Source organism: Cryptococcus depauperatus, chromosome 3, assembly GCF_001720195.1.
Source record: "Cryptococcus depauperatus CBS 7841 chromosome 3, complete sequence".
NCBI classification, from domain to species: Eukaryota; Fungi; Basidiomycota; class Tremellomycetes; order Tremellales; family Cryptococcaceae; genus Cryptococcus; species Cryptococcus depauperatus.
The window spans coordinates 1,284,898-1,307,074 of NC_089470.1; the positions used below are offsets into that span (position 1 = coordinate 1,284,898).

At 44.6% G+C, this 22,177-nt stretch overlaps 9 protein-coding genes across 9 annotated transcripts; 5 read left to right on the forward strand and 4 right to left on the reverse strand.

Moving 5' to 3' along the window:
• Positions 1 to 666: 666 nt before the first annotated feature.
• On the forward strand, positions 667 to 4,727 carry L203_102767 (uncharacterized protein; the record flags this gene model as incomplete). The annotated part of the gene is made up of 9 exons (XM_066212187.1): positions 667 to 1,336; positions 1,387 to 1,488; positions 1,541 to 1,925; positions 1,974 to 2,257; positions 2,310 to 2,952; positions 3,000 to 3,737; positions 3,791 to 4,325; positions 4,377 to 4,644; positions 4,705 to 4,727. 9 exons carry the CDS (start codon positions 667 to 669, stop codon positions 4,725 to 4,727), a joined length of 3,648 nt encoding a protein of 1,215 aa, XP_066068284.1.
• A 1,026-nt stretch (positions 4,728 to 5,753) lies between these two features.
• Positions 5,754 to 7,995, forward strand: L203_102768 (uncharacterized protein; the record flags this gene model as incomplete). The annotated part of the gene is made up of 10 exons (XM_066212188.1): positions 5,754 to 5,931; positions 6,099 to 6,257; positions 6,307 to 6,401; positions 6,444 to 6,491; positions 6,541 to 6,631; positions 6,692 to 6,803; positions 6,853 to 6,992; positions 7,043 to 7,458; positions 7,509 to 7,862; positions 7,924 to 7,995. 10 exons carry the CDS (start codon positions 5,754 to 5,756, stop codon positions 7,993 to 7,995), a joined length of 1,665 nt encoding a protein of 554 aa, XP_066068285.1.
• Positions 7,996 to 8,379: 384 nt separating this feature from the next.
• On the reverse strand, positions 8,380 to 10,307 carry L203_102769 (uncharacterized protein; the record flags this gene model as incomplete). The annotated part of the gene is made up of 6 exons (XM_066212189.1): positions 8,380 to 8,526; positions 8,587 to 8,682; positions 8,740 to 9,614; positions 9,665 to 9,831; positions 9,876 to 9,944; positions 10,006 to 10,307. The coding sequence occupies 6 exons, from the start codon at positions 10,305 to 10,307 to the stop codon at positions 8,380 to 8,382; spliced, it is 1,656 nt and encodes a 551-aa protein (XP_066068286.1).
• A 243-nt stretch (positions 10,308 to 10,550) lies between these two features.
• Positions 10,551 to 11,553, reverse strand: L203_102770 (uncharacterized protein; the record flags this gene model as incomplete). Its single annotated transcript, XM_066212190.1, has 4 exons — positions 10,551 to 10,764; positions 10,811 to 11,313; positions 11,372 to 11,415; positions 11,469 to 11,553. The coding sequence occupies 4 exons, from the start codon at positions 11,551 to 11,553 to the stop codon at positions 10,551 to 10,553; spliced, it is 846 nt and encodes a 281-aa protein (XP_066068287.1).
• Positions 11,554 to 12,985: 1,432 nt separating this feature from the next.
• Positions 12,986 to 14,112, reverse strand: L203_102771 (uncharacterized protein; the record flags this gene model as incomplete). The annotated part of the gene is made up of 3 exons (XM_066212191.1): positions 12,986 to 13,420; positions 13,465 to 14,062; positions 14,108 to 14,112. 3 exons carry the CDS (start codon positions 14,110 to 14,112, stop codon positions 12,986 to 12,988), a joined length of 1,038 nt encoding a protein of 345 aa, XP_066068288.1.
• Positions 14,113 to 14,748: 636 nt separating this feature from the next.
• Positions 14,749 to 16,114, forward strand: L203_102772 (actin; the record flags this gene model as incomplete). The annotated part of the gene is made up of 6 exons (XM_066212192.1): positions 14,749 to 14,756; positions 14,804 to 14,896; positions 14,940 to 15,008; positions 15,054 to 15,895; positions 15,944 to 16,006; positions 16,056 to 16,114. The coding sequence occupies 6 exons, from the start codon at positions 14,749 to 14,751 to the stop codon at positions 16,112 to 16,114; spliced, it is 1,134 nt and encodes a 377-aa protein (XP_066068289.1).
• Positions 16,115 to 16,844: 730 nt separating this feature from the next.
• Positions 16,845 to 17,740, forward strand: L203_102773 (uncharacterized protein; the record flags this gene model as incomplete). Its single annotated transcript, XM_066212193.1, has 5 exons — positions 16,845 to 16,916; positions 17,027 to 17,125; positions 17,194 to 17,293; positions 17,386 to 17,448; positions 17,505 to 17,740. 5 exons carry the CDS (start codon positions 16,845 to 16,847, stop codon positions 17,738 to 17,740), a joined length of 570 nt encoding a protein of 189 aa, XP_066068290.1.
• A 168-nt stretch (positions 17,741 to 17,908) lies between these two features.
• Positions 17,909 to 19,122, reverse strand: L203_102774 (uncharacterized protein; the record flags this gene model as incomplete). The annotated part of the gene is made up of 5 exons (XM_066212194.1): positions 17,909 to 18,056; positions 18,113 to 18,528; positions 18,578 to 18,691; positions 18,749 to 18,809; positions 18,893 to 19,122. The coding sequence occupies 5 exons, from the start codon at positions 19,120 to 19,122 to the stop codon at positions 17,909 to 17,911; spliced, it is 969 nt and encodes a 322-aa protein (XP_066068291.1).
• Positions 19,123 to 19,333: 211 nt separating this feature from the next.
• Positions 19,334 to 22,053, forward strand: L203_102775 (uncharacterized protein; the record flags this gene model as incomplete). The annotated part of the gene is made up of 4 exons (XM_066212195.1): positions 19,334 to 19,370; positions 19,423 to 19,603; positions 19,674 to 21,085; positions 21,134 to 22,053. The coding sequence occupies 4 exons, from the start codon at positions 19,334 to 19,336 to the stop codon at positions 22,051 to 22,053; spliced, it is 2,550 nt and encodes an 849-aa protein (XP_066068292.1).
• Positions 22,054 to 22,177: the final 124 nt, after the last annotated feature.

Here is a 22,177-nt window from a genome sequence, read left to right on the forward strand (position 1 = left end):
AGAAGGAAACAATATCCATTTCATATTTATCTAGGATGAGAATAAGGTAAAAGGAGGACTGATAATGGGCGACTCCATGGCTAGAGAATAAATGTGAATACTTTGTCAATTCTGCAGCAATCTATCCGTCTTGACATGCCAAAACCTCATACGATCTGTATATTGCCGTGACCAACCATGACCAAAACCCACAGAATACGCCAGTAGATATACATATGGTTGTCATTCCTCTACCCACTCAACAGTTTATAGCAGAAAAAAAGAAAGATACAAAAGACTCAAAACAACGCAGAAACAGGTCGCGTTATCAAACATCCAGGCACGATCATAGATTAGATAACAGAAAGATTAGATAACGCCTGATTGTCTTTTTATACCTCGATGCCTACTACTTTTGGATGACAAGACAATTTACAAAACCACAAGTGCCATGCTGCAAACTACAGACGAAGTCTGTCAACACGAAGCTATATATCCGCCACATGATTTGTGGCGTGGTACTGTCGTCATTGTGATGGTCAAGACGACTGTTTCATCATATACACAATGATGTTGGAGACCATGCATATATCCAAGACTCATGGTCTAGGTTCATTTATCGTGCAGCTTGACTCTGGTAACAGCTCGATTATCGACATATTCCATCCTTATTCAAACAATTGAAGCATGTCCGGACATATCAGCCAATTCATGGACATGACTCCCCCGCTTACCCCGCATACGTCATTAGACTCTCCGACCAGAGAAAGTTTAAAAAATCCTATTTCTCCAAACGCTGATTCTTTTTCTTTTCCTTTTTCTTCTCAAGTCAAGCCAATTTTGGTGGACCTCACTCCATTGCCAGGCGAGGAGCACAAGCAGGTCTTTTATCCTATTGAAGCAGACTTTGACAACTTGCAAGACACTGAAACTGATAGACCCCACCCAAACATGGCAGATGCTACAAACAACGACGAGAACGGGCATTCAACAGAGTTTCCCAAGTTGCCTCCTGCTCCGCCTTCTCGTGCTGTGGGCCATGGTTACTCTCAACACAATCCTGTACCTACGGTGCAGTCGTACAAGAACACACAGGCTCAGCATGAGGAGGAATCCAGAACATATGCTGCTATCGTTGAACAGCGGGCAAGAGAAGCGGCGGAGCGACAGCAGCGATCGGAAGCGGACTCAAAAGGAACTGACTATGGAGGCTTGTCTGGAAAGCCTGTAAGTTCTGGCAAAGATGAAGAGACAAACGCGGCAAGGATACAAGAGGGTAAAAAAATGAATGAGCCCAACTCCAACATTGGCGCCAATGAGAAGGCTAAGATGATGGAGCAGATGAATGCCAATAAGCGTGAGCTCGTGAACGTCTTTAAACATGGCCAATTCTAATCGATGTACTAGTCAAGCCGACTGAACGGATTGCCAAGGCTGAAAAGGGCGAGCGCCGAGTTCGCGATCCCATTACAGGACATGAGATTATTGTCAAAGACGTAAACTCCAAAGGTCAGACTATTCCTTCGTTTCTAGTTTTAGTCCAAGCTGAGTCCGTTTTTAGACTTTGACCCTACTCGTCCAGCTACAAAAGGTAGCAATATCTTATACCACGCTTTCCCTCCTCCACGACCTATCTCCGTAGACACAATGCTCGGCAAGCTTCGTCTCGTTCAGTACATCGTTGGCAGCTCCCTCTTCCTCATTTGGTTTTCAGTTGCTTTTGGCTCTGGTTTCTGGCATTTTATATGGCGCTCTGCGCTCTGCAGCAGCGTTGCTTTTATTCTGACGACTGCTGTTAGCGTGGTGGAAAGGTCACTTGAAAAAGACCTTGAAAAAGTCAGACAGGACATGAGCAGACAACGAGGCGAGAGCTTCAGTCCTCCTGTCCCAGAGAGCGTGGAATGGCTGAATGGCTTAATCAAGTTGGTTTGGGGAGTAATTGATCCGTGAGTTGATTGGAAGAGGATATTTTGAAAATTGTGTAACGGTTGTAGCGCTATGTTTGTGTCTATCGCCGATATGGTTGAAGACATCCTCCAACAATCTCTGCCTGGTTTCGTCGACGCTGTTCGCATTACCGACATTGGACAAGGGACAAATCCTATCCGAATCACATCTATCCGAGCTCTTCCTGATCAGCCTGGTGACGAAGGCTATCCCGAAACCGGTTGGATCAATCAAGGTGATGACAATATCAAATCCAAGGACACAGCAGGAAAAGACATTGAAGAGGACGAGGCTGGTGACTATTACAACTTTGAGGTGGCTTTCTCATATGGTGAGTGTGACTGATTTCAAGACAAGAATGATTAAACTAATGACTCACCAAGCTGCACTTCCTGGCCAGGGTGCCCACCAACGAGCCAAAAATATTCATTTGCTCATCGAATTCTTCCTTGGTCTTTACGATTGGCTACACATTCCTATTCCTATCTGGATCCAGGTTGAGCAAATATATGGTATCGTTCGACTTCGCGTTCAGTTTATCCCTCAGCCGCCATTTGTTCGCAACCTTACCTTTGCTTTGTGTGGCGTACCCAGTGTTGAGGTTAGTGCCATCCCAATGAGCCAGCATTTGCCAAACGTCTTGGACTTGCCATTTGTCAGTCAATTCGTCAAAATGGGCATCGCCGCTGGTACTGCCGAGTTGGCTGTGCCCAAGAGCATGACTCTCAACCTCCAAGAGCTGCTCTCAGCTGCTACCTTGGGAGACACTCGCGCCATAGGTGTCTTTCTCATCACCATTCACCATTGTGAAGGTCTTTCCGCTCAAGACAACAACGGTCTTTCTGATCCCTACATTGTGCTTGCCTATGCCAAGTTTGGTAAACCTCTGTACTCTACTAGGATTATCTTGGAAGACTTGAATCCGGTTTATGAAGAGACTTGTGTTCTGCTTTTAACTATGGATGAAGTCAAGAGTAAGGAAGATTTGGCTGCCATGCTTTGGGATAGCGACAAAATGAGTGCCGAGTAAGTCGCAAGGACCAACCACAAGAGAAACTGATAAATGTATGTAGCGACCTTGTTGGTCGTGTTCAGATACCTGTTGCCCAGCTTATGAAGAAGCCAAACGTCATGATTCGCCGCGAGGATAAACTCATGGGCTTTGAAGATGCCAATGACATGCCTGGTAAACTTGTATGGTCCATTGGCTACTTTGAGAAAGCACCCCTCCGCAAAGAACTTGAGCGTAACCCCACTGAGGAAGAGGCCGCAGCCGCTTCAGAGCCTTCCAAGACTGCTCCAGAGATGGAAATGCAGCCGGGAGATGCTGCTCCTAACCCCGCCAAGAAGGATCTGCCTCCTCCTTCTCCAGATGTTCAAAAGACTAAGCCAGATCCTAACTGGCCTTCTGGTGTCTTGTCCATCATCCTGCATCAAATCAATAACCTTGAGAGACAGAATCTTAAGGGAAAGAGTGGTAATCGCGAAGGAGAAGCAGGTCAAGATACTGATCAGCCCAGCGAGCAATCAGATAATCTTCCGTCTGGTTATGGAGAATTCATTGTCAACGATGATATGGTTTACAAGACTCGTGTCAAACAGTACTCCACTAACCCATACTTTGAAGCTGGGACTGAAATTTTCGTCAGAGACTTTGTGAACACAGTGGTCAGAGTGGTTATTCGCGATTCAAGGTTGCGAGAAGCAGACCCAATTCTGGGCATTGTCAGCGTAAGATTGTCTGAAATTTTTCAAGAGTCTAGTAGTGTCGACCAGACCTTTGCACTCACAGAAGGTGTCGGTTTTGGCAAGTGCGTATATTCTACTGGTCACTGTTGTGCAGAATCCTGATTGGAGTTTGCAGAGCCAAAATCTCTTTTGCTTTCCGTGGCATCCAAATGACGCTTCCGCCCAACATGCGAGGTTGGGAGACTGGCACATTTGAGGTCTCTGACGTTAAATTTACATCGACCAATCCGTCGCTCTTTGATGCCAAGGCTACCCGCCTTCGTGTTGTCACCTCTGAGCAAGTAGAAGTCCTTCCCAAGAAAGAAGCAACCGCCAACGGAAATACTATCACTTGGGAGATGGACATGCTTCGACTTCCTGTCTATTCAAGATATCAGTCCAGCGTGGTCTTTGAGCTTGGCAAGACTGGTGGACCCCTCAGTGTGGTTGGCATTGGAGCAAAACCAGACGCTATCGCCGTTCTTTGGATGCAAGACCTCACGGATGATGTAGAGCAGGAGGTCAAGCTTCCGGTCTTGGTTTCCAAAAACATTGAGAATCTAAGGCAGAATGCAATCAATGATCAAACCAAAAAGTTTCATGATTTTGAAGTCGTTGGCGAACTTGTTGCCCGAATCAAACTCGATTCCGGGTTGGATGAAGATCACGAGGTGAGTACTTATCAACAATATCTTTGTGGATGGTCTGACAAAGATGCTCAGAAACTCAATCAATCTCAATCTCGAAGACATGCCCTTGAGGCCTATGATCACATTGAGGGCGAAGCTGAGATTGCCCGCAAACAAACCCACTTTACTGATGATGGTGTTATTGACAAAGATGAGCAAAAGCAGATTGATAAGGCGCATAAAAGACAGCTAGCTTCTCGCGAGCGTGGGCCAAACCAAGTTAAGATCTATAGGAGCGCGAGATGGATGATTAGAGGTGTCAAGGACAGATTGCCGGGACACAAGTCAAAGACTAGGGAACGTGAGTTATTTTATGACAGTTTTGAGAGTACAAGAATACTTGCTGAATGGAGCTTTTTAGCTACTGTGCAGACTGAGGCATAGACCGTCACTTGTAGCAAAGAATCTGACAATAAAAAGAGAAGTAATGTTAAATAATGTTGACATTAGTACATGAAACATCAGCACACGAACCTATGTGATCTGAATAATGTCCATGACACCGAGCGCATGAACCTGAGTGAGACTGAATCAATTGTGAGTGGTGTCGCGATCAAGAGTCTGTTACGGACGCAAGCAGCTATAGGAGTTGTATAAAGACTAGAAAACGTAAGAATCCAAATTATGTTGCTCACTATTAGTTTATTTCCTATACCAAGTGGATGTCAGTTCTTGGATTCGTCAGTCAACCTACAAATCTATTGTAATATGAAAAGAAGAAGAGAAAGTCAGCCTGAAGTTCTGTTGGACAGTACTGAAGCGTTTCTTTGAACTTTTAAAAGGGCTTTTGCCGTTTCGGTTTGCTTCTTATATGGAAGTTAAGACAGTTTGACTATATATTTGTATTTTCAAGACCTAAAGGATTTTATAGGTGGGATTTCATAACACGAATAATGGAGTATTTTCAAAAGAAGAGTAAAAGATAAACTCACGGCTAAGTGTTACTTTTGAGAGTTCAAGACTGGCTTTAAAAATGATAAAAATATCAAGGTCAAGCCTATGAGGTTGACTAATGAAAGAGATAATGAAGGATAAAAAATGAAATTATCAAAAGATGCCATACAATAATCCCAAGGTGGTTCCCCACCCTAGTAATAACTAAACGCTTTTATGCTCAACTGCAAAAAGTGAAAGAGTCCTTACACTATCACAAAACGAAGAACGCCGATACTTTTGAAAGATTAAAACTATATAATTACTAATGCAACGGCATGACTGGTCGTGACGCGTCTTGACGATTCTTTGCTTTACATTTCATCTTTTTTATACTTTCAACTCTTTTTTTCTTTCTTTCTTTCAATTCTTTGTCTATAAGACATCTTTTATTCCTGTAGACTCGTAAATTTCAGCACGTTTTAGAGCCCTTTATACAGTTGTCTAAGAGGAAAACTGTAAGGTGGCAAGCAATCAATGTCTTCTGCAGGCCCGAGCACTCCTGCACCTCTCAATCCTCGTCCTCGCCCGTCCTTGAGCGCTCTCGCGAAGAGGGAAGGGCAAGAAGATGAAAAGCAAGGAAGCCTGTGGGAAGAGATATTGGGAGTTGCAGACAAGCAAAAAGGATTGAGGAGAAAGAATGTCATCTTTCTATGTACGTTTAAAATTGACCACAAGTCTAGTACAAACATCGGGCTGACGAGCTGTCCTATTGATGCGACCGGTATTTGTTCAATGACCTCTCTTATTCGTATGACATGCTTGGTTATAAATCGACAACTGGAAACTCATCTGCTTTGGCTATGTGATATGACAAAACAGCTGAGCGAAATCATGGCAGAACCCACCTTCTATCCCATTTGGTCACTCGCAAGAAACAATTAAAACCAGGCTTATCTTCTCACGCTGATCCTCAAGGTTCAAGAGCACGTACAGGTCTTGCGTTGGGGTATGAGATAATAGATGTGGGGGAGGAAGAAGGCTCGTTTATTCTTGGAAAAGTTTCAATAAACGCTGATCTAGTGATTAGATGCTGTCCCGCCATTATCGGTATTTTATCCACCATCATCGCATCCAAATATACTCAAATTAGTGTCGACTGCCCTTCCTCCAAAGTCGCTTTCTGTATGTTTGCTGATATCGATGTTTACTTACTGACTTGTCTAGGACACCGCAGTCGTGATCGCTTTGGATTGGACAAAGCCCTCTTCCATGGTTTGTGCTGTTGCTTCATGTTCATTTCGCGTGTCTAATCATTAGCTAGGTGCAAGAGCTGTTAACATGGCTTTCATGGGTTGAACAATGGGCACAAGGATTCGCAGAACAGGGCGAGGTTGACGAATTGCATGAGAAATGTAAGTTGCTCGAGTTTCAGGTGCAAAAGCAAGCAGAATTGAAAAACTGATGCCTATCAGTACAATCATACCTTCAACATTACAGCGAGCCTTCCGCAAATTCATCCACTTCTGCGTATGCTAATTTAGGACCGCTTTTACCTCTTGGGCCCGGGACTTTGACTTTGAACTCGTAAATTCTTTTGTTCTCTAGTTAATGCATTCTATACTAATAGCATTAGGGCTGGCATACCCATAATCGTAATCTGTACAAAGGCCGACCTTATGGATAGTGTTGGCGAAGAGATTGGCATCAAAGGCGGCGGATGGGAAGAGAGGACTGACTGGGTTCAGCAAGTATTGCGTACTATCTGTCTCTCTTGTATGTTCTCTTTTCGCCTGATTTCTCCAATGTGAGCTTATGAAGCCTAGATGGAGCTGCCTTATTTTACACTGCCTCTACTCAACCGAGTACTTATAGTATACTCAAAGAATACCTTCTACATCGCCTCTACACGGTTCCTCCTCCTCTTCATGCTACATCATCTTCTCCTACAAATCCAACGCACCCAACGTCCTCATTAGAGAACACAAAATTCCCATTCAACCATCGAGCAAACGTTTTAGACAGAGATGCGGTCATGGTCCCGTCTGGATGGGATTCTTGGGGCAAGATCAAGGTGCTAAGGGAAGGATTTGAGGTTGAAGGTGTCAAAAAGAGCTGGGAAGTCTCTCTCAGACGATTTAAAAGTCAAGGCCAACAACAGGACATGGTGGATGAAGATGGTGAAGAGGGTCTAGAAGGATTGTGGGCTGGTATGATACCTGATACATCTCGTGCTCCACATGTGAGTATTTCTGTTTCGTATCATGACCAGAGTCTAAAAACACATATAAGCATACAAGTCCAACTCTGACAACCCAAACTGAACCCGAGCAATCGTTTCTTGCCCGACACCTGGAAGCTCTCCTCAAAGACCCTCAGAGAGATCCGCGTCAATCTTTCAGGCATGCAGCTACAGTAATTGGACCTATGGGAGGAAGTGAAGGGCTATCTTTGCCCGGCGTAGAAAAGGCTATGAAGGAGATGGAAGGCTCGGATAACACTGCCAAAGATGCCGAAGGTTTGAAAGAAAAATTTGCAAAACTGGGTAAAAGAGATGGGAAAGCCAACGGGCCGCTAAGCCCAAGTACTCCTGGTTCTGTGGGTGGAACGACACCGCCTATGCCGAACGAAGCTCTACACAACTTTGTACGTCCTCGTTTCAGTCCATAATCTCTTGAAATTGGATGATAATAATCGTTGTCAATAGTTTCAAGGACTTCTTGCGAACAGAGGTAAGACTGCTACCCCAACACACAATAAGCCAGCAGAGAGTAGATAGAATCTCAAGATTAGTGCCTTGAAATGGGCAAGCTGATGAGCTTGACGGTTATGAATTCATTGTGCATACCAGTGCTATCTTGCGTTTACGAACATGCACACTATGATCATACGTGTTGGAATAAGGATGAATGATCCAATTGTAAATAAATAAAAAATACGGAAGTAGAAGATAAGTTAAATGGCTGAGACGGATAAGTATCTCGTAACTGGATAGAATTATTCATGTGTTTATTATTTAGCTTTTTGTGATCGTCTTAAAACTTCTATTACATACAACAAATATATATAAGGCTACCAATCTTAACAATACAAGCCTTCACTGACTGCGATTCAATCCGCTTTATTATATATAAACCTTTATGTCATGAATTTGCTTCTTAACTCAAACCTTCCATCTTCGTCCCAGGAGCCAGAGCCCAACGCTTCCTATGGTACAAGAGACGGCGCAAACAATGAAGGTTGTTCTAAAACAGTGCGTCCCGTGACACTCTGTCTCTTCACCAGGATCTGAAAGAAGAGCATACAGATACTGTCAATTGTCAACATAAACAGATTCGGCAATCCACAACGAATAAAGAGATAGACACACAGAGTACACTACAGAGCCCAAGGCGGCGAAATAAGATATCATCCCCCAAGCCAAGCCAAAGTTTGTAGGCCCAAAATGATGAGATACGATAGCCGGCTGTAATACTGTCTTCAACATTGATCTCCCCCAAAGCAGACAAGAGAGAGAACTTACTGTAAGGGTGAAAAGAGCGCCATACATTGATCCGGCGCCAATACTTGTGAGAACTAGCTTAGGCTCTCTCGTTAAATATCCACTGGACCAAACAAATACCGCGGCCAGAATGGCTGAACAGATAGCTGTAAATGCCGACCTGGTCAACTTCACCTTTCTCACTTGCTTTAGAATATGACTTGGTTGACTGGGATCTTGCTTATACCTCGGATTTATAAACGCAGTAGGAGACGGACAGAGGTAATCGGCCAACACGCCAGTGAGGAGTCGCGACAGGGTTGAAGAGAGGGAGATGAGAAAAACATGCTTGTTGCGAAGCACCAAGGAGCTGTGTTGCACAAGGTGTAGTAACGAGGTAGAAGACGGAAGAAGTGAAGTGAGAATGGATCCAATGGAGGCCATAATCATCTCCCCGGGCCCAACGGTAAGTGCGCATAGAACACCAAACAGCCAGAAGCCCTTGTAGTCCAAGAGCAAATCGCGGACACCCCACTGCTTCTCAGGCATTCCTTGAGATTCCAGTCCTTCAATTTCTTCCAAGGCTTGCTCAGGACCACCAATCAAGAGCGGTGTATGTTCGTCCAAGTGGAAACGCTGGCTCAAAGAATTTGCTGGCTCAGCCTCGTCTTCTTGATCCGTATCGAGGTCAGAAGGAGGAAGCGGGACAATACGCATGAATATACTTCCCCACAAATTGATAGCCGGCGACAAGACACCTAGAAAGAAGAGAAACTTAACAGGATTAAGGTCCTGCGTCGTAGCTGAGGCAAAATACGGCAGACTGGAGAAAGAAGAGAGAATGAGGGAGGATAGACCGATGAGGGAGAGGGGAAGAGAAAGAGAGAGAGTTGGATAGTTTGGAAATGACAATGACGCTTATCACTAGTTGAGAGACTTTTGAACATGCAAGGGAGGCCAGACTCACCGCATGTCAAGCAGGCAAAGTATGATCCCACGGTAGCGGCACCTACCAAAAAGTACGCAGCTGTAAGCCACAGATATAGGTAAGGAGTCTCTGGCGACGCCTTTGCAAGTATGGTTGAAAATGACATATACCCAATGGCACCAAGGCAGGCAGATACCAGCGATCCTCTAGAACCATTGCATAAGCCGCAGCCTACCAACCCAAGACCTACATTCTCGGACCATAAGTGTCAGTCAGAGATCCTAATGGGGCAGCCATAACATAGACTCCCACGATTCCTCTAAACTACCATGAGCTTGAGATACTTTTTTTGCATCGAGAATGCCAAAAGACCCACTTACCCAACCACGATAGTCTGCGCCTCCGTCCCATCCAGTTTCATCATTCGGGCTACCACTGGGCCGTAGGTGCCCCAGCAATAGACGCCGTTAGCCTGTGAAGCGCTCGCTGCTATACTGAGACAGGTCAGGCCGAGATGAACTGGACGTGGGAAGTCCATGGCGCCATAGAGAGTTGCCCTGAAGCGGTGTGTCCAATGCTTCTTCTTGGACAAGATAGCGCTCAAGTCAGATGGAGTTGGAGACGATGAACTCAATCTGCGTTCTATATCGTATACCACGAGCGGAGAGCCTTTTCTTGACATTTGAATGTATTGATTAGATTGATAAGATAACGATTTGTTTACCGAACTATCAATTCAACCTACTTCGGATATGTCCGACGGGAGCATATTGTACGAGTAACGGAAGTATAAAAAAAGATAATAAGAGACTTTTATTGTAGATTACCCAGTTATGAATTGGGAGAAGAATAAGAGAGAGTTGGAAATGAAATGGATATATTGAGTGACATGTGGTAGAGTACGGTTGAAATGTATACATGCCAACTATGACTCTTCCATCGCTGCGTCTTCATCATACCTAATAGCGGATGGAGTTGCGAAAGCTTTTTGCGGAGACAGCGATTTCCTTGGTGGGAGGTGAGGTACTGGCCCGACTTCCAACACAGTCGCTGTTGCTTCCCTTGTGAAATGTCGTCCAGCCATACTTGATTTGACAGGGGATCGAGTAGCTGATATTTGCCGTCTAGTTGGGTCTACGCTGTACCAACTGTCAGCAGAATCTTGTGAGATGAAAAAGCAACTACAGAGGGATTTCTAAGGCTTGCACAAGGGTATCCCTCCTCGATAGTTCCCGTCCTCTTGCTTCCAGATATTCTGGATCCCTTATAAATTCGTCTTCACTTGGCCGATGATAATACAGTCTTTCCCTTTCCGCCATTTCTCTTTCATAGAGTTCTCTTCTCCGTCTCTCAATTTCGAAATCGTCTTGCCGTCCTCTGCCTTCTTCCATGCTCATATATTCCCGATGTCTTTCGCTTTTGGCTCTCTTTCTCTCCGTCGCCTGAGACCTCTCCATCTCCCTCTGTTCAACTTCAATGTGCTCCCTCCGCTGCCACTTGTACTCTGCTCTTTCCGAATCACTTGGTTGCCGTTGCCTTTCTCGTCGGTAACTCTCTGCTTCTCTTATCGCCTCAGGATCGCTATCTCCGGAAGGAGCAACACCCATAAGGTGTTCAAGATACTCGTAGCCTTGTTCACGGAGGATCCGCTCAGTTTTGGCAGCTCGGTATGCCAGTAAATTGTTTTCCTATTCATACAGCATATCAGTAGGAACACTAGCATGAATTGAAATCAATAAAACAAACGTCTTCAAACTCATTGATCAACAGATTGATAGCGATATATCGCTCTATACCATAATACATGTCAGCAGAGGTCTTGTGCCCTGACCAATAGCCTTACCCATAAACATTTCTTGGTCTTTTGGGTGAGCTGGAACATATTTTGGGATAGCATCTTGTTGCTGTTGCCCAACAGAGTCGCCCATCCTTGCTTTTGATTGATAATTCCGGCAACACAAGATAACGACAGTGACAGTAAAGACATGTGAATGTATACAAAATAATAAATGTTGAGCAAGAAATTAAATTCCATGTAAATGTAATGCAGTGACAAGAAATTAATGTTTTAAAAGAAGAAAAGATTAATAACTCAAGATTATTCCGAACGCCATTTGTAGGCTTGAATGCCTCACTGTAATTACAATGGTAATTACTTTAAGGTTTTCGTAAATATTAATTATTTTTGGTACAGCAAATCTAGCACTTGTCTTGCATAGAAAAGAGTCATAGAAGAGAAATCTATCTATCATTCAACCTTATCCATCCATGTCCCCTCTCTTAATCCCTCGGCGTTCCAGAGTGTGGCGATGTGGAGGGCTTGCACTTACACCATTGGTAAATAAATAATAAATGATTCCGCATTCACTTGATGTTTATCCAACTATACAGACTACATAATTTCTATTGATATACTTTTCAAATCTTCATTTTTGTAGCAGCAGCCTTCTTATTCGGCCTATGTAAAGATGCTGACAAGCAATCCTTCCTGCTGTGATAGCTTAATCATGCTTCATGGACGATAAAATCAAGACTGGTCTTTACATACACAATCGAGGTGGATCGACAGAGAACAGGACGATTTGTTGGGTATTGGTGGGCAGCTATTGACTCCAGCACCAGGGAAAGAGAGAGAAGGTAGTAGAGGAACAATTTTCATTGGAAAGATTGGACTAGCTTTGAAAAGAAGAGTTGGATTCTGTGATACCTACCAAAGAGTGTGTCTAATGACCATCTCCGCCTCTTTTCTCTTTCTTACTTTCAACCTGTTCGTATTAAACAACTGATATCACATCTCATAGTCTTGATCAGATCTCGTATGTGCATCATGCTCTGAAAGCTTTCAATTTCAAGTCCTCAATAAACCCTACAGCAGACAGGTGATCTGGAGAATCAATTAAATGTAACTTGAAGTTGTAAAGCGTCTTTGTCTAAAAAATAGGCTGCGAGCAAAAAGAAAGGCCAATGAATCTTCTGCTTGATTGCTGAAATAACTTTACTGCGAAGCAAAGTGAAATGGCAAAGCTTATAAGATCAATAAATAAGCAACGCAGATCTGGTCCTTCCTAAAGCTGGGTCAAGGCACTCCTAAATTCTGAAGGTGATTTTCGTTTCTCAGACAATTCAGCGCCACATGGAAGAGCAAAGTGAAGAGCCATTATTCTCATTCGTAATGTCGATAATGTAAAAGCATGACATGGTAGATGAATGGGTCGATTTCCGTTCGCGGTCGGCATTCAATCAAAAGACTGAAGGAGAAGGAGAGAACATTAATGCAGTACGTCCTCAATAAGTAAAAAAATCCTCATAAGTGTAATGATGAAATGCATACAGTTCCACAACCAATCTTCTCACCTTGCCCTACTTACTTGGCTCCTTTTTGTCTTCGCCCTGTCCTTCCAAACTCATGGCAATAGCTCTTGCAATCGCAGCCTCTTCGTCTTCGTCCTCCATCTCCACATCTTCGCCTCTTCCGAGTGCAAGGGTTTTAGCCAGTTCCTCATTTTTTTTGTCTTGCGTAGATAATGCAACCTGATTTAATGGCTTGGTGGCTTGATTGGAATCTGAGGAGATTGCACCGGCCGCATCATTCTTTGAGGAGGCTGCTTGAGCTGAGGGCTTACTTTCAGAAGGATCCTTTTCATCGCCTGGAGCCATTAAAACATCTTCTTGCGACGAAACAGGTTGTGTGATGGAAGGTGGAAGGGTTGTAACACTTGGTCCAATATTGATATCAACAGGCTGCGTTTGGGGCTGCGACTGAGTTTGAGCTTCTTGTAAAGACATTCGGATGGCCTATAACGTATCAGCAGATGACAAAAAAGCCCGCACAGACACACCATAGCAAGTTCAGGATCAAGGTTAGGATCAACTTCACCATCGAATTCGCCAGAGCCTCCCGCAACAGGGTGCTCCCCGTCAAACAAGATGGGAGAAGCAGCAATGACATCCCCAAGGAATCGCTCTCCTGGTGGAGCCGATACCAGATGTGAGTCATCTCCAACTGCTTCGACCAGTGCTCCGAGCTTTTCGTCATTTCCCATTCCCTCTTGTCCAAAGGTGACAACATCCACCCCAACATTGTTCTTTCTCAGCCTCTTCCCCAGTTTCACTAAGCCATCTTTGCTCTCTTCAAGTGGCGATCCAACAAACACAATGATACGTTGACGCTGATTCTTGTTTTCTCGATGCTTGAGAGCGAGTTGTGCAATGGATATGGCGGTGGATAGCTGTGGGACAGATGAGACAAGAACTTTTGACAAAGAATGCAACAGATGTCCCAGATTATTTGTCGGAGTAACCAGAAGTGAGGGAGACTTTCCAGCCATTGTCATCAAACCAACAGCACTCTCTGGGTTTACATCTGTCTTTGCTAGAAAGATTGTCTGAACCGCCTCTGTCTGCGCTTGGAACCTGGTCGGTGGATAGTCTCCATTGCTGTATAGGTCAGAGCCATAAGAGAGGTCACAAGGCAGCGCTCACCGCATATACTCGCTGTTGTCCACTATAATCATGCAAGATTCCAACGGCATGATTGTATAAAGAAATATTGAAATACAAAATGTGGAATACGTGACGACACGCGTCCAGAGTGCCACAAAGAATACTTCCGCAGACACCGATACAACTCAGGGACCACATCCAGCGCCAGCTCATCCACCCCAACCAGCGTCACCATCCATTCTTATCTTGTTTTTTTTTCTCTTTTCTTTTCATTTTGTTTCCTTATCTATTTTTCATTTTATCCACCACTCCAAGGTAAGTCGCTTGAAGCTGGAACATTTGCTATAGCAGGAATGGGTTTGCATGTTTTTGGTGGCTTTGGTGGAGCCACGTGAATACTTGCACAGGTTGTGGAGTAGCATGTCGAAAACCACGCAATTAATGGACTTGAATCGACAATATCGCCAACGCCATCCAGCAGCATCTGCCAAACAACGCGAGAGGGAGGCGCATCTGGTGTCGATACCCGATTGCTTTCGTGCGCATAGTCGCCGGGCGGGCTGTAAGGCTGGATAGGCCATGATGAATGCGTGGTGCCGCCAGTCTTGTCTCTTGTGCACGGACCTCTGCCTTGGCTTGCCGCTGACTGTTGGTTTCTAGAGTCCTAAAAGTCGCCCAACATGTCCATGTGGGTAATATCTGCGCCTCGCCTGACTCTTGCTGACGATCACATAGGGAAGAAGAGGTCGCTGCTCTTGTCATTGACAATGGTTCTGGTATGTGCAAGGCCGGTTTCGCCGGCGACGATGCTCCTCGCGCCGTCTTCCCGTAAGCTTATCAATCAAGCGATGGCTTTTGCTGATAACAATAGTTCTATCGTTGGTCGTCCTCGACACCAAGGCGTGATGGTTGGTATGGGCCAAAAGGATTCCTATGTTGGGTAAGCTCGATTGGCACGACTTAAAATTGCGCTCACACACATCAGTGATGAAGCACAATCTAAACGAGGTATCTTGACTCTCAAATATCCCATCGAACATGGTATTGTCACCAACTGGGATGACATGGAGAAAATTTGGCACCACACTTTTTACAACGAGCTTCGTGTTGCCCCTGAGGAACACCCCGTTCTTTTGACGGAGGCCCCTCTCAATCCCAAGCAAAACCGAGAAAAAATGACCCAAATTATGTTTGAAACTTTTAACGCCCCCGCATTTTACGTATCTATCCAGGCTGTTTTGTCTCTTTATGCTTCCGGTCGAACCACTGGTATTGTTCTCGACTCTGGCGATGGTGTCACCCACACTGTTCCCATTTATGAGGGTTTCTCTCTTCCTCACGCCATCTTGAGGATTGACCTTGCCGGTCGAGACTTGACTGAGTATCTTGTCAAGATTCTCATGGAGCGTGGTTACCTCTTCACCACCTCTGCCGAGCGAGAAATTGTCCGTGACATCAAGGAAAAGCTTTGTTATGTCGCCCTTGACTTTGAACAAGAACTTCAGACTGCCGCTCAGTCTTCACAGCTTGAAAAGTCCTATGAGCTTCCTGACGGCCAAGTTATTACCATTGGCAACGAGCGATTCCGATGTCCCGAAGCTCTCTTCCAGCCTTCTCTTCTTGGATTGGAATCTGCTGGTATTCACGAGACTACCTACAATTCTATCATGAAGTGTGATTTGGACATTAGGAAAGACCTTTATGGCAACATTGTCATGTCTGGTGGTACTACTATGTACAATGGTATTGCCGATCGAATGCAAAAGGAGATTACTGCCCTTGCTCCTTCTTCCATGAAGGTCAAGATTGTTTCTCCTCCTGAGCGAAGTGAGTGCAAAAGATGAGTGTCGTTACTGAGACTGACACATTATACAGAGTACAGTGTCTGGATCGGTGGTTCTATCCTTGCTTCTTTGTCTACCTTCCAGCAAATGTGGAGTAAGTATCCAAGTGTTGATCAAGTATATTCAGCTAACTTTTTGTGTAGTTGCCAAGTCAGAATATGACGAGTCTGGTCCTTCAATCGTCCACCGAAAGTGCTTCTAATTGCTCTTTCATGCCCTTTTTGTCAAATAAAGATGTATTTTGGTATGCAAGGGATATCCTGATTATTCCTTAGCACAATTAATGGCAAGCAATGACCAGGAATATAAACCCAAGTATATGTGTGAATATTCTACTCAGGGTAACACAACACGTCTCCATTACACAGCAACAATTCACCTTTATTATCACTGATTCTTATTCTTCATTAGTAGATTGATCATTTATGTCTCTTCGCTTTGACACTTTTTACCCGTATCCTTAAAAAAAGACTGCACAAAAAAGGAAGAAAATTCAAAAGAGAAATTCTCATATCAGCTCTTCTATCAAACTCTCTTTTCGATCCTTTTCGACTAGACATCCTCATTTGGCGTTTAGAGATTGGATTGACGATTGAATGCGGGTGTTGGATAGACGACTGGTCTTTTGATTCTTTACCTTTTTCCGGCTTTTAGGTAATCTCTTTTGCCCACTCTTTCAGCCGACTCTTTATAAGTACTTCTGGTCGGATTGCTTTTGTCTCCAGATATTTTTTTCCTTTTTCCTTCTTTTTCATGAAGATAAACTGAATTCTATGCGTTGGCACTGAACGATAATATCATGTTGCAATCTATTTTGATTCGGTATTAGCTGAAATTATTGCCGAATCGGGAAACCTCCACCTGCCATCTACCTGATTTTCACTTTTATTAAATAAAAAAACCCTCGAGTTTCCAATATATACGATAATAGGATGGGCTTTCAGCAATCAGTCGTTCTTGGATCATGTTCATTCATTCTCGGGATGGTCTTTGTTTGCCAAGTTGTAAGCCATTATTCCTCTTCTATCAGCATGGCAAAAGACTGCGGGAACTCAAAAGAAAAGTCTTTCTATTCTGGCATGATCTTGGCTATTGGTAGCTGATGGCTTGATAGGTAGACATTCCGTTACTCTACATGCCAGTGACCGCTGAGGCGCTGGAGAATGCATACAAATTCTACGAGATGTGGTGGGAAGCTCCCGCTGCTGTCAAGGTGAGTTTCTGAAGCACTCCGTATAGGGTTAGATGGCTGATTGAGACATTCCCTGGCGATATCTGTAGGCATTATTCCATGGAGCATTAGGTCTCCCGCTGATCATGCTGCTGGTTAAACTACATAAATGGAACGAGAGCGCAATGTTTTTTGATGGAAGTTGTATCGGTGAGTTGCTCTCTTGACTGTGGCTGTGTGAACGCTACGTTACAAATTCAAAATGGATTGTATGAATCGTATAGACTGATGAAGAGCCATAGCGATGCATATGGCTACAATCATCTTGTACTTGACTGTTCACATCAATTCTCTTCGTACTTTTCGTGAGTTCATATCCCTCACTCTATTTTTTTTCGCTGTATCCACTCACATCACACAGTTCCCGAATCATCAACTTCAGCCACATATTCTCTTCTTCCCACTCCTCATCCTCGTCTTTCTCCGCCAACTGAAAACGAACGCGCTGAAGCTGTACGTGTATTGGCAGCTGCCAATGCCCTCGTTGGACTATTGGCTATTGGCGTGATGGGCATGCAGATTGGACAGGAGTATGCCAAAAGAGTTGAGGAAAGGGAAGAGAGCGAGATGGAAAAGAGAGCAAAAAAGGATATCTAATGACAAGTTGAAGTCAGAAGAGATGGGTGGATGTATGATGGAGGAGTTGATGTAGTTGCTATGGGTGCGTTGATTTATGAGAATCCTATTGCAAAACTTGCAAAGTTTCTCTTTATACGGCCGTGATTGTCCTCAAACATAGTTAAAGCCGTACATTCGCCATCAAGATCAGAGGCGATACAAATGTAAAGCCCCATCCCACCCTGCACTCGCAATCAGGCCAGGATCAAACAATCCCCATTCAACGCCTAAAACGAATTCTGTATGTGCATCGTGAGCGTATATCTGACGTGAAGGCTGTGGGTCATTTTGCCATCTAGCTTTCTGTCAATTTTTCACTGTAGTTTGTACCCATTGGAAGGTGGTGCTTACACTCTGACCGACATGTCATATCCTCCCGAGACCAATCTATTGGCCAGATGAGGGTCCCATCGAACCTTTCTCGCCCCTAGCTTGCCTTTTCCAATCATTCCAATTCCTCGCATACTTTGCTCGTCTTGCATAACATTGCGCAAATCAGCAGTGCAAATTGAGCCGTCTTTGGTAGCAAATGCTAAAAGGTTGGGAGTGTATTTGTTGAAATCGCAAGAGAGTACTTCACCTCTCTGGGGCCGTATCTCTAATAGAGAAGAGGATGACGGAGGATGACGAGTATCGTAAAGGCGGATAAACCCCTGAGAGGAAGCTAAAGCGAGTACAGAAGGGGAATTGGGTGACCATTGACAGGAATGTAGTTGCCCACCGAGGGTAGGGATGGTGAGGACGGATGTTGTTCTGTCGGGTGTCCACTGATATCCAATTATATTGACTTCGCATGGAAGAAAGTGAGCGACGTACAATCTTGATAGACTGATCCCATGAGCAAGTACAGAACAGCGTTTTGTCTAGGTTGTTCCATTCGATAGAGGATACTTCTGCCGAATGCTCATGCCATGCTTGTATTGGAAGATCCTGTTTGCTCAAGTTAGCTTGCAAACAGTTACTGCAAGGCAGACCGCAAAGACTAACTTTAAGAGTCATGTCAAAGAGTTTGACTGCACCATTTCCTAGAGCAGCCGCCACTTGGTTCCTTGTTCATTATCAGTTTCTTCCTTGTCAATAAGCCTCTAGCATAGAGCGAAAGAGGCAAACCGGGCACAAGAAAGGACTCACTCATGCCTTTCATTCCAGGCCACATCAAATGCTCCTTCCTGAGTGTCCCAGAACCTCTCAATACCTACTCCTCCCGGTGCTTCGCCACTCATTTTAACAATGTGGATTCGACCATTACCAATGAGCGAAAAGTTTGTGCCAGAAGCGAGAGCAAGGGTGTCTTCAAAGAATGGAGAGAAAGAGATGTTGTTATGTGAAAAACTTGGCGTTTGAAGGGAAAGATATGGCATAGTGGATATATATAGATATCCACATTATTTTCTAAATTCAAGATTAAACATTAAACCATGAAGAGAAAAAGAGTGTTGACCAATAAGTGGAGGTTGAGAGCGGACATATGTCCGGACATAATATGGTCTTGTTTGGCACCATTGTTTGTGATTGTTTTTCTATTTCTTTTACTTCTCCAGCAACCACTTCTTCTTTTCTTCAAAAAGGATAATGGCTCCATCTCCAGGCAAGATTCACTCCCTCCCGAGTGAGCAAGATTTTAGTATCAAGGTAGAATCAGAGCTTACACGCCTACACAGTTAAAGTACTATACAGCATCGATTCATCTCCTCATTCTTACGTGACTGTCCTCGGCTCACCACAAGATGTCTATGTGCATTTGAAATCCAATCAGCAAGATAGCGGCAATGGATACTCTAAAGATATAATACTGGGTAGTTGTTTGCTGAAGGCTATAGCAAGGGCCATTTGTTTCGCTAGGTTTGTCATTTCGCCCACATGCAGTCGTATATATTGATCCACTTGGTGTACTAATGACCTGTCAAAATAGCCCTGAATGTATTCCAAACCAGTCAGATCTCGATTTTTCAGTCTATAATCTCAACCCATCACAGTGTCAGCCAGCGCCGCGAGCCTTTACGCAGTCTGACAGTCGATCTTCATGGACCGGTCGAGGATTTCTCTCCTGGGTCCTATCGGAACCTTCACCGGGAAGCACGACAATCAAGGGGACACTGGTGAGAGAGTACGAATTCTCTTCTACGCAATCTGCTCCCGAGGGTGGCCTAGAAGCATTGGTGGCCGCAGCAAATAGCTCACAGGGTGACGAGCAAGACGGTAAAGGCTGGGGTTTGGAAGTATCGGTTTGTTTGCGCCAAGTCAATCCTGAAGGCAAAACTGAGTTCAAGGGTCGGCGAGAATTTGAAGAGTCTTTACAGAGAGGTGTTGGAACGGCGGAGAGCCCTCGTCTGGGCACAGAGGGAATGGCTGTGGGAATACTGAGTTCCCCCGCAGGGCAAAGATTTAGTCAGCCGAATATAGAAAGACAGGTTCCATTAGGGCAACGGCAAGGTTCAACCTTGGTCCAACAGATGGAAGCTGCCAGACATGTTTCACGTGGCTCTGATACGGGGCCAGATCCTGCAGGAGTTTCGATAGCAAGAATTACGAATCAAAGCCAGCCCAGCAGTTCCCGTCCTTCATCAGCCATAGGCAATCGTCCTTCGTCTTCCACGTCAATATCCCGTTCTTCTTTGGTCGGAAACTCTTCTAGTTACCCGCCTTCTCGACCATCGTCTACCCATCAAACATTACCGCCTCCTCCGCCGCCTCAGCTGCAAGGTCATCCTTCCCACCTTACTCGGAATGAGAATTCTGGGCCTTTACCAGTCGCAATCACTCATCAAAGACAAGTCACTCCTCCAACTCTCTCCAAAACCAAATCTCCGCCACCCTCCACGCCCTCTAGAAAACATCTTCATGCTCTACTCCGTGCTGATGGACTTATGTCTCCCGAACTTGCTCGACATCTTGCTTCTAACCCTGTCCTTAGAAACCTCTTGAAAGCAGTACCCAGTAACAGTGGAGCTTTAATGCAGCTGAGGAGTATAGCCGGAATCAATGTTGGAACGGGGCAATCCAAGAACAGTGAAGAAGATGGTAAAGGGAGAACGAAAGATAGAGAAGAGAATGGAGATTCACCACCTGAGCCTACTACCCCTACACCTTCAGTCTCTCAAGTGAATGCGTCTCGAACAGTTCAGCCTCCCAGGAGACATAATGCGTCAATCCAATCGCATGCTCAAGTACAGCATGGTCTATCTCAAAGTCAAGGAAAAGGACAAGAGAGCGGAAAATCTGCTCAATCTGTTCCAGGAGGATGTTTCAATTGTGGAACAATGACCAGTACCTGCTGGCGGGTCAGAAAGGTCAAGGACGGATCGCCGAGAAAGGTTTGCGATGGTACGTTTTAAGGCAAATAAACTGAAAACATACTGAAAAAGAAGGTAGATTGTGGCGTTTACTTTAACGAACATAAAAAGATGCGCCCTCCTGAGCTGTGGAGTCCGAAGTCTGCCATCAATGGGACTAATGGCAATAAACTTGCCTCCAATAGTAGAAGCCCACACACAGATTCGATCAGAAGAAAACCTCAGGTTCCCGAGCTAGACGGTCCAGCATCAAACCTCCGTTCGTCACCACGTCACCATTCATCTCCTCGATCTCAATCATCATATAATTCTCGTCAGCATCAGACCTTCCCTCCGCCTCCTCTTACTCCTACTGGTTCAAACAAGCTAGGCGAAAGTCCACGAAAAAAGAGAAAAGGTGTTGCACCCAGTCCGAGAATGGCCACACGAGCAAATACGAAAGCTGGCGGAGGACAGCATTCTGAGTTGGCATCAGAAGTGTTTGGATTTTCCCCACGCACCATCATGAGTGACCAACCAACGCCAACAAGCTCCACAATGTCGGTTGCTACTCCTGCAATCAATAGAGCAAATGGTATAAAATACGGACACTCCCAATCATCTTCTGTTCACTTGCCATCCAGCAATCCGCCTATGTCGATTGGTTCAGAAATGAAAGATTCCGAACCTCCGTCGGTGTCGGCCAACTTGGATGATTTTGATCTTGATGCATTCCTTTTGTCGATGGATCATCACTTGCCTTATTCCCAATCAACTAATATGAATGGCAATGGAGATCAAGTGACACAGCCTTTTGATCTAGATGCTATTTTCGGAAAACCAGCAGGACAGGAAGGAGGGGAACTGAGTCAGGAGATTTTGGATCTCCTGGCAGAATGGGAAGGAGATGCTCGGAATTGTGACCAAGAACAAGACGTGCAAGAGGGGGGTATAAGCAAGAATGAGGAAGGACAAATTAAGGATGTAGAGACAAAAGAGGCAGAAGCACAAACAGCTTAAATGGGTTCTTATGATAGGTGAAAATCTTGTATTAATGAAATCATGTAACTTTTGCCTAAATAACTCTTAACATTCCAAGTTCCTTCAGATCAGTTACTTGGCTGATGATGTTTGCGACGTATCG